Source organism: Saimiri boliviensis, chromosome 1 (assembly GCF_048565385.1).
Source record: "Saimiri boliviensis isolate mSaiBol1 chromosome 1, mSaiBol1.pri, whole genome shotgun sequence".
Lineage (NCBI taxonomy): Eukaryota > Metazoa > Chordata > Mammalia > Primates > Cebidae > Saimiri > Saimiri boliviensis.
Window position 1 is genome coordinate 44,038,374 of NC_133449.1, and position 19,185 is coordinate 44,057,558.

A 19,185-nucleotide genomic window follows, 5' to 3' on the forward strand; every position below is an offset into this window, starting at 1 on the left:
TTCTGGTACTTCAAAGTTCCTGCTGTTGCTTATAACTTCACTCATGTGCAAGCTTCACGGAAGTTCTGATTTGTGAACACTGACATTCTTTGCAAACTGCTTGAAGTGATGTCTGGTTATTGTTTTTACGTAACTGTTATGCCTCTGCCTGAAGTTTTCCGCTGAAAATTTTACTCAGAAGGACTTTTTTTTCTTTTTGAGATGGAGTCTTGCTGTGTTGCCCAGGCTGGAGTGCAGTGGGGCCATCTCGGCTCACTGCAACCTTCGCCTCCCGGGTTCAAGAGATCTCCTGCCTCAGCCTCCTGAGTAGCTGGGACTACAGGCGCATGCCACCACACCTGGCTAATTTTTATATTTTTAGTAGAGACTGGGTTTCTCCATGGTGGCCAGGATGGTCTTAAACTCCTGACCTAGTGATTCACCCGCCTGGGCCTCCCAAAGTGCTGTGATTACAGGTGTGAGCCACCACGCCCGGCCGACATTTTTTCCATTTCTGACAGTTGTATTGGGAAGAGTTTCCCAACTATTGCCACTTTACTTGAGATTGTGCTTTTAGTATTTTGAGGGTTAGTTTGCAGTTGCCTTGAGTCACCTTTTCATACAGTGGTCTTTTAGTGCTGTTAGAGTTATGAGTTAAGTAGATTATAAGAGTTAATTAAGATGTATTTGCTGATGCATTAAGAGTCTTTCCAGAGCAGTAATGATCTGGTGTTGCTATTGTTACAAATGATATTACAGGATAAGAAAATGCAGCCGGGCGCGGTGGCTCACGCCTGTAATCACAGCACTTTGGGAGGCCGAGGCGGGCAGATCACGAGGTCAAGAGATCAAGACCATCCTGGCCAACATGGTGAAACTCTGTCTCTACTAAAAATACAAAAACTAGGCGGGAGTGGTGACACGCACCTGTGGTCCCAGCTACTCGGGAGGCTGAGGCGGAGGAATTGCTTGAACCCAGGAGGCGGAGGTTGCAGTGAGCCGAGATTGCGCCACTGCACTCCAGCCGGAAGACAGAGCAAGACTCCATCTCAAAAAAAAAAAAAAAAAGAAAGAAAATGCATGACCTCACAGATTATCATAGGAAGTGTCTGTAATGAAGTAAACATCTGATTTTTTTTTTTTTAGTGACCACTGAAATGGGATCTTAAGTGAGCTGGAGAGAGGGGACTCAACACCCTCCCGTCCCGCCTTGTTTTTTTTTTTTTTGATACGGAGTCTCACTCTGTCGCCCAGGCTAGAGTTCATTGTCATGATCTCGGCTCACTGCAACCTCTGCCTCCCAGGTTCAAGCAATTCTCCCGAGTAGCTGGGATTATAGGCACCCACCACTGCGCCCGGCTAATTTTTGTATTTTTAGTAGAGACAGAGTTTTGCCATGTTGGTCAGGCTGGTCTCGAACTCCTGACCTTAGGTGATCCACCTGCCTCGGACTCCCAAAGTGCTGAGATTACAGGCCTGAGCCACTGCGCCTGCGACGCCCACCTCCCAATCCAGGTAAATGCAGTCCAGGTAAAAGCATCCTCCCACCTGAGCCTCCTGAGTAGTTGGGATTACAGGGGTATGCCATGATACCTGGCTTTCAGTGATTCTTAGTATAGTAAAAACTCTAGCACTTAGGTTCATTCTAAGTTGCGATCTAAATGAGAACAAGTAACAGGTTTCAGCTGCGGCTGTTATATGAATTCCCCACGTTTTGACATGAAACTTTTGGTATACATCTGCCTGGTTAGAGTCTTTTTATCTTCTCTACTTGGTGAATGATTGGTCATTCTTCATACTTCAATTTCAAACTACTCTTCTGTGAAGCCACCCCTAATGCCTCTGGGCTAAGTTAGACCCTCAGCCCACTCTCGAGTGAGCTCCTTATTTTATGATTATGTGATCAGGGTCTCTTTCTTACTAGAATGGGCATTCTCCCTGGGAAAAGGTGATGCTTTATTAATTTACATCCTCTGCACCTAGCACAGGGCCTGGTTAATTGGTTTTTAGCAGGTGTTGTTAAGTTAAGTGTCTGTGGGAAGCCTGAGAGTAAGGACAGTCTTTAAGTGGTTTACCTACTCCTTAGTATATTTTTGTTAGAAATGCTGAGGATATGATAAAATACATTGCTAAGAAAAATAATGGCAAGAAAAACTCAGCTGCCACCCCCGAGTAGAAAACTACTTGGGGCATTCTAAAAGTAGCAAAACAGTATATATCATACACCGGTTAAAACAATTCCTTAAGCATGGCATATGCGACCTGGCCCCTGTGGCTCCCTCGTGGAGAATACTTTCTGGTTTGTCCTTGATCAGTGGTAAGCAGGCACTAGCTGCCTACCTAGTTTATCTTGGTTCTATGAGAAAACACGGAACACCTGTTTGTTAATAATGATCTGTTCAGAGAGAATAAATACCTGGGTCAGAATCTGCTCCAGGCCCTCAGCCCGGAATGCTGTCAGCCCCCTGAGGCTCTCAGCTTGGAAGGCTGTTGGCCATAGTCCCACTTTGCTGTTCTATCTGGGTGTCTGCTTCTTAATGCCTTCAGTGCTGCCTGGGTGGGGGCTTCTACGACCAAGCTGGTCTCAGTGTATTTTATCAGTTAGCTATTGCTGAGTACAGTGGCACACAACAGTTAGTATTTATTTTGTTGGTGCATCTGGGGGTCACCTGGGAACTGACCAAAATAGGCTGTAGTCACCTAGATAACTCTGTGATACACACGTGGTCCAAATATCTCTAATCTTTGGACTAGTGTGCTCAAGTCCTCATGGTGATAGCAGAGGTATAAGAGCAAGCCCAACCAGGGAAACACATTTTAAACCCCTGCTCACGTCATGTGTTGACTTCCTATTGACCAAAGTAAGGTATTTGGCAAAGCCCAAAGTCAAGGGGCAGGGAAATACAACTCCTTCCTTGTCGGTGACAAAGAGAAAGTGAATCTTTTTCTATTATAATTTAATCGATCACATATATTAAACATTTTCAAGCTCTTAGCAAATGTGTTTCAAATGAATGAACCATTCTTAACCTTATATGCATCTAGTAGTGGAAAACTATAAGGGATGTAAGTAAGCAGTGCTAGGGATATGTGACTCCTTTTCTCTCATGGGACATCTACAGAACATCTGCTCTGCTTGTTTTTTCCCTTACAATTCTGTCTTTCCATTACCCTGTAGATAATGTCCTTTTACTTTAACTGTTCAGTATTTTCTGTGTTTTGCAATTAACAATTTTGAGAGAAAATCTGGTTGACCTAGTTTATCATTTGGTTCCAGGTTACATGATAAGTTACCAAGATTTGAGTTAAGAGAGTACTTAAATTAGATGAGGTCTGGAAGTTTATGAATCAGTATCAGAAGTTATGGATGTTGTTCTATTTTACTCTTTGTTGAGTTTCATCACATGTTGACAAAGATGGCCACTGGCAACTCCAGGCTTTCATATTCATCCAGCTAGTAATCCAGAAGAAATAACTCTTTTCCCCAACATCCAAATGATTTTCTCCTAAGGACTCTGATATCTGATAGGCCAAGGTTAGACCAATTGCTGTGTCCAGAATGGGGCACTTTGGCTAACCTGGGTCATCAGCCCACCCTCTGGCAGGTGAGGTTAACAACCTCACTAGAATTACACAGAGTGAGGGAGGAGCAGTTCCTAAAAGGAAGCCACATAAGGCAGATGAAAAAGTAGCAGTGACTGTTACACATGTATTCACAAACCACCTACCGAATGAAAAATCTTGCCTATAGGTATAATACTTGGCTGAAGAATCTGATAATGGAATATTTCACAGTACAATTTATATTAAAGCAGGATGCTTTTGGCTAATTAAAAAAGTTGGTTAAGAGGTGAATTGTAATAATGAAGTTTACTCTCTGAGTGTCAGATCTTTCTAGATATTTATAATTCTTCAGATGTTTATAGTTAGCTTCCAATAACTAAATTGATAGTAAATTTTTAAGCAACTTACCTTTATCTTTCTAAGACATTCCACCTGGCTTTTAGGAAAGTGACAACTCTCTTTTAGCTGTATGTTATTAGTTTTGTAATATTTAATTAATAATAAGTTAAATATTTAATTGAGGAAAATTAAATTTGTTATTTTGAAGAACAAGTGGTATAAAAGGTTTTTGAAATGGAACAGTTAACTTGGCAAGCATGCAACTTGACACTGGCATCAGATGCATCTAAACTCTTGCTCCAGTCCTAGGTCTACTGTGTGCTCTTCACTGATCTACATCAAGTATTTAGGTTGTTATAGAATGTATTTTTGTATCACTTTTATTCCTGACTTTGTTTTATATTCTTACCTTTGCTTTCTTTTTTTCTCATCCACTCTTCATAAATACTATCTTGTGGTATTGTCCATCTTTTTAAGCCATCTTAAATCCTTGTGGTAACAGGTGTGATGTAAGTCTTCTGTAAGCTGTGGGAATTTGGACAGATTTTTACTTTCGTAGCCTCAGTTTTCTTCTCACTTAATGGGAACAATACCACATACTTTGGAAGATTGTTTTGAGAATTTGAGATAATATTTGTAAAATGCTTAGCTTGGAATCTGCCACATCATAGACTCACAATAAATAGTAGCTGTTATTTTTATTATTATTTTTTGAGACAGAGTCTCACTCTATCACCCAGGCTGAAGAGCGGTGGTGTGATCTCAGCTCACTGCAACCTCCACGTCCTGGGTTCAAACAATTCTCATGCCTTCGTCTCCCGAGTAGCTGGGACTATAGGTGCATGCCACCATGCCTGGGTAATTTTTGTATTTTTCTTTGGTAGGGATGGGGTTTTGCCATGTTGTCCAGGCTGGTCTTGAACTCCTGAGCTCAAGCAGTCTGCCCACCTCAGCCTTCCAAAGTGCTGGGATTACAGGTGTGAGCCACTGTGCCCGGCCTGTTGGCTTTGTCTTAAAAATGGGAAACAATATAGCTTCTGCAGGTAAAGGATAAGGTTGTCTGGTTTCTACTTGCATCCTTGAGCATAGATTCATATATAAATATAAGCATTTAGAATCCTGTTAACTGTTGTCTTAACTGTAGGGTAACTGGGATTGGCCATTTTTGTTGGGTGGATCACAAATGTCATTATCTACAGCTCTTTACTTCTTGTTCCAATATCCCAGAAAGAAAACCAGGTTAAGCATTCCTAATCCAAAAATTTGAAACTTCAAATGCTCCAGTATCCAAAACTTTTTGAGAACCAATGTGTTGCTACAAATGGAAAATTCCATGCTCAACCTCTTGTGACGAGTTGCAAGTCAAAACTTTGTTTTATGTGTAAAATTATTTTTAAAATTATATAAAATTACCTTCAGACTATGTGTATAAGGTATATATATAAAATAAATGAATTTCACTTTAGACTTGGGTCCCATTCCAAGCATTTTCTTTGTTTTGCAAATATTCCCGAATCCAAACAAATCCAAAGTCTGAACAATTTCAAAATCCAAAACATTTCTGGTTCCAAACATTTTGGATAAGGGATACTCAATGTATATTGCAATCTCCTCTCTGGCAGATACAAGACTAGCTGCCTATTGTAATCTAGAAGCTAAATGAAGAAAAGGAATATTGATCAGAATCAAGAGCCTCTTATACCACTATAAGCTATACTTGATGTTTAAAGTCGGAACTGTTACTCATCTTCTCTAGCAATTTACCTATCAAAGTTCCATTGTAGAGAAATGTAGTTGCCTGGTGATGATGTAATCAGGGCATCTAGCTACTCTTCTAAAAGATTTTCAAACAGTACTTCTGTGTTTAGCTTTACTTCTCTATCCAACTGCTACATCTAGTCTTCATAAGTGTTTCTGTGTAGTTATAATCAGTTTAGTTAGTTCTGGAGTAAACGTTTCAAGTTAATAAATGAGTCTTTGATTCCATTGTGTTCAGTTGCATATATTGTTTACCTGATGGGTTTAGGGACCCTAGGTCTTGATGTCTTTTTTTCCTTCTTCTGATACTTAATCTTTTGACATGAACTTATTTGGTATAGCATTGATATTTGATTAAATAGCTCATTGACTTAGGGGAATGAGAAAGTGCCTTTACTAATTCCTTTGCCCCAGATAATTTCATTTGAATATCGTTTAATTGTGGAACATGGGTATTTGAAGGAAGTCTTCTAAAAGTGGTAGATGATAAGGTTATAACTTGATGGGAGATTTGAGTATTCTCTCAATTCATAAAACTACAAATATTATTGATGGCCTTAAAATAACTGAATCTTCTTTTTAAAGAAACGTCAAAAGTAATTTGACTTGATACCCTATTTTAATTACTTTTATCTAATATGGATTATATAAATGTCTTATTCTAAATATGTTGCCTTTTACTTTCATTGAGTTTTAGCTTGTCATATTGTAGATCTTGTAGATCATGCAGATCATACTAAACTATGAAAGCCCCTTCCAGTATTACACACATAATGACTTAAATTATTTTTTACATTAGTGGTTTATGGTGCCATTACCTTGACATCAGAGTAATTTAGACTATAAAAAGGTGCTTACTGTTTGGAGTTTAACTGGGCAAGATTGAAGATAATTTATAATATCTACATTTTATATATTTTTGAATTTTATACTTTGTTTTTTTCTTAAGAGTAAGCTCTGTTGAGTAATTTGTTTTTCTTCCTGTTGACCATAGCTGACAGACAGTAATAAGACTGTATTTTTTTCTTTTGGGAAAAGAATATCATGGGAATGCAGAATATCAGATCTTTTATTGTCATCAAGTAATCAGTGAGAGAGTTCAAGTTGGAGTGAGATCATCATGTATTTTTTTTTTTTAAACAGAGTCTTGCTCTGTTGCCCAGGCTGGAGTGCAGTAGTGTGATCTGGCTCAAGCAATTCTTGTGGCTCCTGTGCCTTCCGCCCCCCAAGCTCAAACAATTCTTGTGCCTTAGCCTCCTAAGAAGCCGGGATTACAAGTGCAAGCCATGCACTGCCTAATTTTTGTATTTTTAGTAGAGATGAGGTTTCACCATGTTGGCCAGGCTGGTATTGAACTCCTGGCGTCAAGCGATCTACCCAGCTTTGCCTCTGAAAGTGCTGGGATTACAGATGCGAGCCACCCTGCCTGGCCATGACTCTGTTTTTGATTAAGGCTTTTAAACAATTAAAAATAAATAAATAAAACCTTCAAAGAGAGGCTGCCTGTTCTGATTTTCCATTTAAAAAACTAACCTTCTAAAACTTCTACATACTATATAAAATTTAAACATTTTTCCTATGAGATATATTCATACTGATACATTTTCTTGCTTGTTTTGACCTCAGTTTGCCCTTATACACATAAGAATTATGCATCATTGGAATAAGGGTTCCTTTTTAGAAAATAGAAACCACTCTAGCTACTTTAAGCAGAAAGAGGCTTAATGTAGTGAATTAAGTGCTGACAAAATCATTGGAGAAACAGGCTAAGAATGAATCCCAGAACAACAGAGTCCCAGAACAGTATAAAGCTGGAGCTGGCCAGTCAAGAGAAATACTGCCTTTACCACAATGAAGAACCTGAAGCTGACTCCAGGGTCACATCACGTTAGCTGTGATCTCTGATGATCAGAAACTGTGCCATAACTATAGATTCTAGAAGCATACCTTCTTCTAGATCTGTACCAGCGGAGGTGATGCTGCTTGTGCTTCCCTTTCACTCTCTATTAAATTAGAGAGTCAACACTGGGACCTCTGTTAAAACTGCTTCAGAAAAACCAAGTATTTTTACAACTATTCTAACCAACACAAGTTGGTGAATTATAGTTAACACCATCTTTCCTTGTTTCAAATCTCATGTTAGTGCAGCTGATGTTTATTTTTTTATTTTTTTATTTTTTTTGAGACGGAGTTTCGCTCTTGTTACCCAGGCTGGAGTGCAATGGTACGATCTCGGCTCACCGCAACCTCCACCTCCTGGGTTCAGGCAATTCTCCTGCCTCAGCCTCCTGAGTAGCTGGGATTACAGGCACACGCCACCATGCCCAGCTAATTTTTTGTATTTTTAGTAGAGACGGGGTTTCACCATGTTGACCAGGATGGTCTCGATCTCTTGACCTCGTGATCCACCCGCCTCGGCCTCCCAAAGTGCTGGGATTACAGGCTTGAGCCACCGCGCCCGGCCTTGCAGCTGATGTTTAAACCAAAATCACATCTGAAACTCTGGCTGCTAAGGATTCAGGGAAATATAGTTTCTAACTTTCCAGCTATATAAAATAGAAAGGTATCTTGGAAGCTGGAATGGATAGGTGATGCCTGTTTATCATAGTCTCTGCAAGCAGAGGTGTTAAAAATTTAGGGTCCATAGTTAGGCAGCCTGGATTTTAACTTTGGCTTTACCTTTTACGAGCTCTCTGTCGGGCAAATTGCTTAACTGCCCTGTGTTCTAGTTATTTTACATCATGGGTATCTATCCCATTGTGTTGTTTGAGTTTTTTTTGTTTATTTGTTTGAGACAGTCTTGCTCTGTCGCCTAGGCTGGCATGCAGTGGTGCAACCTCTGCTTTCCATGTTCAAGCAATTCTCCTGCCTCAGCCATCTGAGTAGCTAGGATTACAGGCATGCGCCACCACGCCCAGCTAATTTTCTTGTACTTTTAGTAGAGATGGGGTTTCACCATATTGGTTAGGCTCCTGACCTTGTGATCGCCCACCTTGGCCTCCCAGAGTGCTGGGATGATAGGTGTGAGCCACCGGGCCTGGCTAGCTTCAACCATTTTTAACTCATGAACAACTGTGTTTAATCTCACTTCTCCCCATGTCCCACCACTATTATTTTGAAGCAAATCTCAGATGTCATTTTTTTCTTTAAATATTTCATTATGAACTTATAAAAATGACATTAAGAAAAATCACAATACCATGAAATAGCCGATCAGTTTTCAAATTTTCCTCATTTTTTTCATAATTTTTCTTTATAATTTGATTATTTTGGAACAGGATCCAAATAAGATCCAAACATTATTATTAATTTATATGTCCCACACTTAAAAACCTGACTTTCAGCAATACCAGCAAAATTATTCATTACGCTAAAACATACATACCTTGCATGCTCGAAATAATGTATCTCCCCATTCCTAGTTAAGATCTGAAATTCAGCTTTTCTCTCCTTGCTCCATAGGCTGCTACAGGTGCAGCTTATCTTCTCAGTTCTTTCTTTCAGAATTGACAAATATCCCCAGGAGAAAAGTGGTTGGAAAAGTCAGAATAACCTCTCTAGGTTTTCTCCTTTTAAAGATATCAGACTGCGGGCTGGGTACTGTGGCTCATACCTGTAATCCTAGCACTTTGGGTGGCCAAGGTTGGAGATCACTTGAGGCCTGGAGTTTGAGTCCAGCCTGGGTAACATAGGGAGACCCCATCTGTACAAAAAAATTTAAAAAATTAGCCCGATGTGGTGGTGCATATCTGTAGTTCTAACTACTAGGAGGGATCCTGAGGTAGGAGGATCACCTGGACCCAGCTGGGTGACAGGCTGGGTGACAGTGAGGCTGAGTGACAGAGTAAGATCCTGTCTCAAAAAAAAAAAAAAAAAAAAAGATATCATACTTGTAAATCTTCACTGTCTTTGCTCTCTGATGTCTTCAAGTATTGTTTTAAAATATTTTGTTCATCTTTAGTTATTTGAGTAGGAGACATGTCTGAATTATCTAATCTTTAATTATTGGAAGGGAAAGTCCCCTTCCCATTTAAATTTTGAACATTTTGAACACTTATTGTTTATATAACATAACTGCAATATTTGGTTTTATTTTAAAGGTTCTGAAGCAAAAACACCTGGATGATTGTCTGCGACATGTATCCGTAAGAAGATTTGAATCATTTAATCTGTTTTCAGTAACAGAAGCCAAAAAAAGGGAAACTGACGAGGAGGTTGGTGCATGGGTCCAATATACAAGCATCTTCTATCCTGAATACAGCATCTCCTTAAGGTAACTATTGTTCTAGTGAAGATTTGTAAAAACTAGATTTCTCTTGGATAAGGAAAATAATCTAATAAGAATCTCATTATTTATTGAGTTTATGGGCAATCTTTATTAGAACTTAGGTTTTACAACTTGTTTTAGAAAATTCTAAAATTTTAACTGGGTCTTGCCGTATTGTCAGACTAAAGAAAAAAATTCTCAGGAATATAGTGGCATTTGAAGATAAGGTAGTTGCAAATCAAAGGGTTCATTTAACATTCTGTCATACCATTCGATTATGACAAAAAGCCATGTTTGTTTTGAGGCAAAGAAGGATGAAAGTGAAAACAATTTTTCCAAACTGTCCTTCAAGTAGTAATCTGAAAAGCCAAGCTTTGGTAGTTTTTCCTTTTTCCTTTTTTAATATTACTTTCAGAATCGAATCAATCTTAAGGCTGAAGGAGAAGATTCAGCGGAAAACACTGATATTGTAAGAAGCGTATGGACTGTTCTGACTTTTAAAATCATTAGAAAAGAGACGAGAGAGTTGCAGACTGAAGTAACAAGATACCGTTTTACTGAATTAATTTTCTCTCACAGTTATATTCTAGCATGTTGCACTGTTACTGTAGGTGTTTGATTTTATAAAATCTGCCTTTTCTGACAGGATTTCACATTTTGAAAGGGAGGGAGGAGCACATTTACAGTAACTGTAAGAAGAGCAAAAAACATTTTAAGTGGAAATGTGACTGAATAAGGTTTAGGTGAGGCTAGGAATAATTTTAAGGAAAAAATTTTCACAAAGGGTATCTATTTATAGTATATGTTTCTCGAGCTATTTTAGTTTAGAATATCTAAGCTTTAAAAGAAATCATAATAGTTAAAAATTTTGGATTTGGATGAAAATTGACTAGGGTGGGCAGAAAACAACAATTAGAATCTGGTTTTATAATATTACTGAAAATGCTGGCTGGGCGCAGTGGCTCATGCTTGTAATCCCAGCACTTCAGGAGTGCAAGGGGGAAGGATCACTTGGCCCTAGGAGTTCAAGACCAGCCTAGGCAACATGGCAAAACCCATCTTTACAAAAAACCCAAAAATTAACTGGGCATGGTGGCATGTGCCTATAGTCTTAGCTACACCAGAGGCTGAGCTGAGAAGATTGATTGAGCCCTGGAGACTGAGCCTGCTGTGAGCTGTGATTATGCCACTGCACTCTAGCCTGGGCGACAGAGTAAGACTCTGCCTCAAAAACAAACAAAGAAACAAACAAAAAACACAAAGACAAAAATAAAAGTAAAGAAAATGCCAAATAAAACATATGAACTTACAGATTTTTGGGTGTACCTGTGCATTCATTATGAGATTCTAATTAGAATACCCCAGCTGCCTTGAGTTCTGATAATCAGTTTTGTCTCTAGTTAGAAAGAAAGGTGCAGTATATGCTAGTACAGTATATGTTTACTCTGTGTCAGGTACAGCGCTAGGTGCTTTGATGTATTCCATTTCCAGCGATCCTTAAAATAATTGTGTGAAGCAGAAATGGAAATGATTAAACAGTTAGAAGGAAATTAAAGACAAGGAAGGACAGAGTGATACAGTAAGGGTCTTTAGGTATAAAGTTCTAAAACTTACCTTCTACATCCAGTGGTGAAAAGAGACAATAAGTATAAATTGTAGCAAGAACAATTTCCTGACATCTCCAAGGCCCTGTTAAGGGTTAGCCAGTGAGAATGTGAAATATTCTCTTCTCAAGATCTTTCAAAGTAGGTCATGGTTATACCCCTGTGGAGATGATCCTCATGTAGTAATATCCAGAGCCCAGGCTGTAGAGTAAACTGGGATTCCTCTCCAACAGCATTGTTCTTTGTTATATATCTTCTTGTGATATATTCATTTTTGAAAGAATAAATGTATGTCTATATAAATTTGACATTGAATTGGAAAAAAGACAGGTGACTGAGCTAAAATTTTGGCTTCATTGGCTGCCAAGATTTTTTTCTTGAATTGGAAAACAGACGGGTAACTGAGCTAAAATTTTGGCTTCATTGGCTGCCAAGATTTTTTTTTCTTTTTTTTTTCAAACTAGTTAGTATCTCTCCACATTAATGCAAAAATAACAGTACTTTGGGAGGCTGAAGCAAGAGGATCACTTGAGGCCAGGAGTTCAAGACTACCCTTGGCAACATAGAGAGACCCTATCTCTACAAAAAAATTTTAAAATTAGCTAGGGGTTGTCATATGTGCTTGTAGTCACAGGACTCAGGAGGCTGAGGCAGGAGAATCCTTAGAGCCCAGGATTTCAAGGCTGCAGCGAGCCTTGATTATGCCACTGCATTCCACTTTGGGCAATAGAGCAAAACCCCCTTTAGGGATTACAGGCTTGAGATACCATGCCTGGCCAGGGTTTGTATTTTTGTTTGTTTGTTTTTATGATTACTTGCAATAGCCCAAAGCAGTTGTTTCGAAGTAGTTTTGAAGTGAAGTAGAGTACTGTCTTCTTCCTCTATATTTTTTACGTTTGTTTAATCAGCAGTAATGATGATTGAAAAAAGTGATGAATAGTGTTAAAATCAAACCAATAAATATTTCATAGCACCTTCTATATCTATAAACAGAAATAAATATAATATACTCAAGGAGCTGAAATATATTAAAGTTACATTACTAAAATAAATAAAGAAGGTTAACTATCCAGTCTAAGAACTCTCACCAGGCCATGCATAACTACTTTCAAAATGAGTAGAATACTCACACTTAACAGAAGTTTACAGGTAGGAGTGATTTTTGGAAATGATTTTTTAAAAACTAGATCTGGAAGTATTTTAAAGTTCTGGGAGAAGGGGATACCCAGATGGCAAAGGTACTAGAAAATACACAGAGTGAGAAAGAGTAAGACAGAATCATCATAGGCTACTGAGAAGGCCATTGCAATCTTTAGCTGGAGGAAAGATTATCAGTGCATATTATATGGTGGATCTGCTCCAGCTTCTTTTTTTTTTTTTTTTTTTGAGATAGAGTCTCAATCCTTCTCCCATCCTGGAGTGCAGTGGCCCAATCTTGGCTCACTGCAACCTTTACCTCCCGGGTTCAAGCGACTCTCCTGCCTCAGCTTCTTGAGTAGCTGAGATTACAGGTATGTGCCACCACACCCGGCTAATTTTTTGTATTTTTAGTAGAGACAGGATTGCACCGTGTTGGCCAGGCTGGTTTTGAACTCCTGATCTCAAGTGATCCACCTGCCTCAGCCTCAAAAAGTGCTGGGATTACAGGTGTGAGCCACCACACCTAACCTGTTCCAGGTTCTATTAAGGGGCTAACCACTGGAGTTGTTGGGCTGGGCACAGTGGCTCATACCTGTAATTTCAGCACTTTGGGAGGCCTTGAAGGATGGATCACTTGAGCCTAGGAGTTCGAGACCAGCCTGGCCAAGATGCTGAAACCCTGTCTCTACTAAAAATACAAAAAAATTTACCTGGGCATGGTGGTATACACCTGTAATCCCAGTTAACTGATGGCTAACACATGAGAATTGCTTGAACCTGGGAGGTGGAGTTTGCAGTGAGCTGAGATTGCACCACTGAACTCCAGCCTGGGTCAGACAGTGAGACTCTGTCTCAAAAAAAAATAAAAAAAGATACTGGGGTTGTTACAAGTTTCTCACAAATCATAATGGTAAACCCCATTTTCACTTTCTCAGTTCTTAGCACCTAAGATCACCTGCCACAACTTAACAGAGATAACACGCGCAGGGTGATCAGTACTTGTTATCAATACTTATTAGCTTTGTTTATCTTAAACTTTTGCTACCCATTAATTTCTGTCTCCTTAAAGTTTTATTAGGGTTGAAATGAATACCTCCAAGAGGGTTAATACCTAGGTATTTGTGAATTCAAAATACCTAGTTGTATTTTGTTTATATTATTAGAAGGTAAATAAGCAATGTCTTTAATAAAAACTTTGACCATTATTTTCTGGCAGCCTTATATGATGATACTTAAAATGAAGGAATAAAGATTTTTTTCTTAGTGACTTTTCATCTGAAGCTAAAGTTTGAATAAGGTAAAAGTTAGGTTACAAAGTTCCCAAGGTTTGTTGTGTTTTGTGTACCTATGGATGGTTGACTCTTTGTTTCAAATTACGTGTTGAAAGTTATGAAATGAAAATCCAGGGTATGACTCCTGTATCTTGTTCCTTGACAAAATAGTTTTGCCTTTCTGGTACTTTCTTTCTCTTTTTTGAGACGGTCTCATTCTATTGCCCAGGCTGGAGAGCAGTGACAGGATCACAGCTCACTGAAGCCTTGACCATCCAGGCTCAAGCAATCCTCCTGCCTCAGTCTCCCAGGTAGCTGGGACTACAGGTGCATGCCACTATGCCCAGCTAATTTTTGTATTTTTTGTAGAGATGGGGTTTTACCATGTTGCCCAGGATGGTTTTGAACTTCTGGGGTCAAGGGATCTGCCTGCCTTGACCTCTGGTAGTACTGGGATTACAGACATGAGCCACTATGCCTGGCCTCTGGTACTTGATTTCTTAGAACTTTATGGAAGAGGCTCTTGTTTTTCAATAGATGCAAGTATATAAACTAAGAGATACCAGGAGATGTTATACTAAAATTCTTTAATTAAAATTTCCTTTTCCCTGTCTCATAAACTGTAATCTATTGTTATATAAAGCGTGCTGTGTAGATGTAAGAAATTGTTTCTATCCCCCATATTTCAGCTTACTTTCAGCACAGCAGGAATTTGCATATTCTGGAAGCTTTAAATTACTTCCATTATATTTGGAACCATAGAAGGGCCTGAGTTATTCATTTATAAGTGTATACATGTCTTAGGTATAGAAAAAGCTGAGAGGCCTGAACTGTCCTCCTTTGTTTGAATACGACTACTGTTGCTATGGTAATTGCTGAATTAGAAGGCTAGAACTCTTGATTTTGGCTTGTCCTGGGAACTTAGAACGGGCAAGAAGTCAAGAATGGCTTTGTCTTTGACTGTGTTGCATCTTTCTGTTGTAACAAATGCACTGCACCGAGATCATACATTCCATCTCTAGGGAAAGAAAAAGACAAACCAAACCCTCACCTCATGATTTTAGTTATATAGCTTGTGAATGTTCAGTAAATAAAAACTAGTGATGAGATGGTTTGCTTATGAAATTAGATGTATGACCGATTATTCTTATATGTGTGATATATCATAGGTACCTGTTTAGAGCTATGGCAAGGCTGTCTTAGATGGCAAGGCTGGCATCTAAGACAAATATGAATGCTGCATCTATATTTAAAAGCATAGTTTTTATGTTAGTAGTTATATTAACAATAGAGGTGAGTATTAGTAATAAAACAGTGTTTTTAGGACCTTTAATATATGATCAGTAGTTTTCAGAAAACTGAGTTCCATTGTGTCACATTTTCATGCATCTTAAATCATAGATATGGGCCATTATAACTTAGTTTTCTAATTTGTTTTAAATTCCATCACAATTTTTTATGTAGCATGCTTACATATAAATATACTGTTTCAGTACATTGAAATGTTCCCTTGAACATCTTCCAAATTTCAATATAGCACATGTAGAAACCATCTAATAATTTTCTAAAATTCATAGATATAAGACTGGAAAACATCTCTTTAGCTATTTATTTTAAAAATTCTTAATTTTTAACTACTTGTCTTTGAAAGAACTCCAAAGCATCTAGAATTAAGTTTTTAAAATCTTTTTCTTCTGAAAACCTCTCCTCTTTGTTCTTCTGCAACCATTTAGGACCCATTCCACTCTCTGGCTTATTTTGTATTTTGGATCAATTTTCTTTTACTCACAATACAATTTACATAACAAAATTTACTATTTTAATCACTTTAAAGTATGCAATTCAGTGGTTTTTGCAATGTATAGCCTTCACCACTATTCCAGAATTTTTCATTTCCCTGAAAAGAAACCCCATATACATTGGTAGCAACTCCCCATCCTCCCTCTTCCCCTAGTCCTGGCAATCAGTAATTGACTTTCTGGCTCTACGTATTGTCTGTTCTGGATACTTTATGTAAATAGAATTCTACAATATGCAGCTCTTTATGCCTGTCTTCTTTCACTGAGCACAATATTTTTATATTTTAAGATTCATCCATGTAGAAAATAAAAATAAAAGCTCTTCTTAAAGCTTTTCTCTTAGTTCATCATAAATAACAGCTTATTCAAAAGTTAATTTACTCTAGACCCTTTGCTAATACTCCTGAGTAAGTAATAAATAAGTATATCCAGTGTTCTTAGTTCTTACACTTTAACCTAGATGGTTTGCCTTGGCATGCCTGAAAAATCCCAGGCAAGCCTTAGATCATAGTTTCCTCCTCCTCCTTATTTGGAAGTATTTTGCCTTTTTCAGCCTTCCACAGGTTACTTCCTCTTTTCCCTTTGTTCTCTTTTGCCTTTACCTCTTTAGGAAAATTTTAAGCTCTCTGCCAGTCGTGTTAGAGCCTAGACTGTGAGGTCCAATTCCAGCCAATGGAATTAGGACACGGCAGTAGGGGCTGGATGTGTTAGATATAAATATGCCTGCTTTTTCTTTGTTCATTACACTCTCCTGGCGAGACTGCTGGTGAGTGGTGCCCTTTCTGCAGAAAGTAAAGATAGTCTTGCTGAGACACCCTTTGTCTGAGTGCTAATACTTCCTTGTGATACCAGAGAATAAGCATGCATTTTCAACAATCCATATTGTACCATGTACTAGTACCTCATTCCTTTTTTTATGGCTAATATCCCACTGTATGGCTAATATCATATTTTGTTTATTTTTTCATCAGTTGATCAACATTTGGATTGTTTCTACTTTTTGGCCATTATGAATAATGCCACTGTGAATATTCATGTGCAAGTTTTTGTGTGAACATATGCTTTTAATTCTCTTGGGAAAGTACCTAGGAGTGGAATTGTTGGGTCATATGGTAACTCCATGTTTAACTTTTTGAAGAATAGCCAACTATTTTCCATTTTATATTCTAGGAATGTATGAGTGTTTCAGTTTCTCCCCATGCTTACCAGTGAAGCACTTGTTAATTTTTCTTCTTTTTTAAAAAAATTATAGTCTTTATAGTGGATATGTAGTGATAGCTCACTGTGGTTTTGATATGTATTTCTCTATTGTCTGTTGATGTTGAGCGTCTTTTCATGTGCTCATTGGCCGATTGTATATATTTTTTTGAGAAATGCCTATTCCAATTCTTTTTTTTTTTATTTATATTTTCTTTCCAATGGGACTTTTGCACTCCTATCTCCCTGTTTTCAATTAAGCTGTCTCTTTTTATTGTCAGAGTTATTTTTATATATTCTGGATAGTAGACTTTATCATACATGTGATATTTGTAAATATGTTCTCCTAGTCTGTGCATTTTCTTTTCATTTTATTGATATGTAATATCTTTTGATGCCCCAAATTTTTAATTTTGGTGTAGTCTAACTTACTGTTTTTTCTTTTCTATAATTTTAATGTCATATTTAGCCATGGATTGCTTTTAAACCTCTAATTTCAGCCTCTTGGCACGTTTGGGCTTCCGATTTTTCCTTTAGCAGCTTTTCTTTTTCCCTCTTCAAATAATTATCTGCCCCAATGACTTGTTCCTCAGTCCTTACTCAGCAGGCCATTTTTAAAGAAGAAACTCTAAATTCCTCACTTCTAGGATAGCTTTAGGTGCTTGTGAAAAAAATTGTTTGGCCCTGGGGAGAAGAATCTGGTGGTGATAGGTAATGATCTGGGATAAAGCTTTGAAGTTTAGGAGAAAGATGGAGTGAACTTTTTATACCATGACTATGTTGGCAAAAAACTGTCATTGTTACATAACATTAATTACAAGTATAATGCTAAGACTGAAATTTTTAAGAATTCCAGTTTGAGAAGTTTCTTTTCTTACAGGCATTACCATCTAACCACAGAGTTCACACAGGACCCAGGTAAATGGTTGAAAAACTAAGACTAGACAAGAGCTTATACAGTTGACACTTGAATAAAATGGATGATTCAGTGAAAAAGAACAGTCCTTAAGTTTGGAACAAATGAAAGGGAACTTGAAGTAATTGAACTGAATCTTTGTCATACGACATTCATGGCAGTTTTCCTATAATTAGAACTAACTTCCTATAGTTTTGAAAATAGTGATTATTAACATTCTTTCATAAGATGCCATCTTTTAGGGTTTCTAAACCTTGATAATTTCATGGATATTTGATTTTATCTTTGTAAATATCTTAATGGTATAGGATGAGGTTTACTGTTTCTCCACTGCCTACCCCCTTAAAAAGGTCATAGGGTAAACATTCTGTTTCTTTGCTTTAAGAAATAATGCTTTCAGGTGGCTAACACCTGTAATCCTAGCACTTTGGGAGGCTGAGGTGGGTGGATCACGAAGTTAGGAGTTTGAGACCAGCCTGGCCAACATAGTGAAACCCCATCTCTACTAAAAATAGAAAAGTTAGCTGGGTGTGGTGGTGAGCACCTGTAATCCCAGCTATTCAGGAGGCTGAGACAGGAGAATCACTTGAACCCAGGAGGCGGAGGCTGCAGTGAGCTGAGATCGTGCCACTGCATTCCAGCCCAGTGACGGTGCAAGACTCCATTTCAAAAAAAAAAAAAATGCTTTCAGGAATGACAAGTTTTGCTTCAGTGATAAGTATGAAAAGCAAATTTTAAATTTTGAATAGTATTTTTAACTTTTAAAACATGCACTTCACTTCTATTATCTGTTTTTTTAGAAACATAAAAAATCTGGGGATGGGTGAGTAAAAAAAGAAAATAAAGTAAAAAAATTTTGCCATTATTACAAAATGTGTGCATGTCATTTCTACTTGTTTCAGATTTAATTATGAATATTTATTTCATCCTGATTTATGAGACAGAGAGAGATGCAAGAGGAAGAGAATATTCTTATTAAAATTAGGCCATAAAACAATTCTCTTTTTAGCAATTTATCCTAAGTAAACAATCAGAAATAGATTTGATGTTTTCCACAAGAATGTTCACTGCAGCAATGTGCACAATAGCACAAAATTGAGCACAATCTTAAAATCCAACATAAAGTTCTCATTCAGTAAATTATGGTGCAGACATCCATTGAACTTCTCGGCAGCCATTAGAATCTTGTTATGGGATATTACTTAATGATGTCGGAAACCATTTATAATGCGTAATTTGTTATAATTAGTGAAAAGCAACTTGCAAAACAATATGGACAAGTGCTTTCAGTTCTTTAGTAAAAGGAAGATGTGAACATAGAATGACATTTGAAGGCTGTGTACCAAAATTC

At 37.8% G+C, this 19,185-nt stretch overlaps 1 protein-coding gene and 1 non-coding gene across 2 annotated transcripts in view; one reads left to right on the plus strand and one right to left on the minus strand.

Moving 5' to 3' along the window:
- The window catches only part of CAMKMT (calmodulin-lysine N-methyltransferase), a 405,821-nt gene that overhangs the window by 871 nt on the left and 385,765 nt on the right, over positions 1-19,185 (plus strand). The window contains exon 2 of the mRNA XM_003926755.4: positions 9,741-9,913. Coding sequence (XP_003926804.2) covers positions 9,741-9,913 — 173 coding nt within the window. The remainder of the gene's footprint in view (positions 1-9,740; positions 9,914-19,185) is intronic.
- LOC120362216 (small nucleolar RNA SNORD81) lies at positions 6,694-6,770 on the minus strand. Its single transcript, XR_005578177.1, has one exon. It is a non-coding gene; the product is annotated as a small nucleolar RNA SNORD81 (small nucleolar RNA).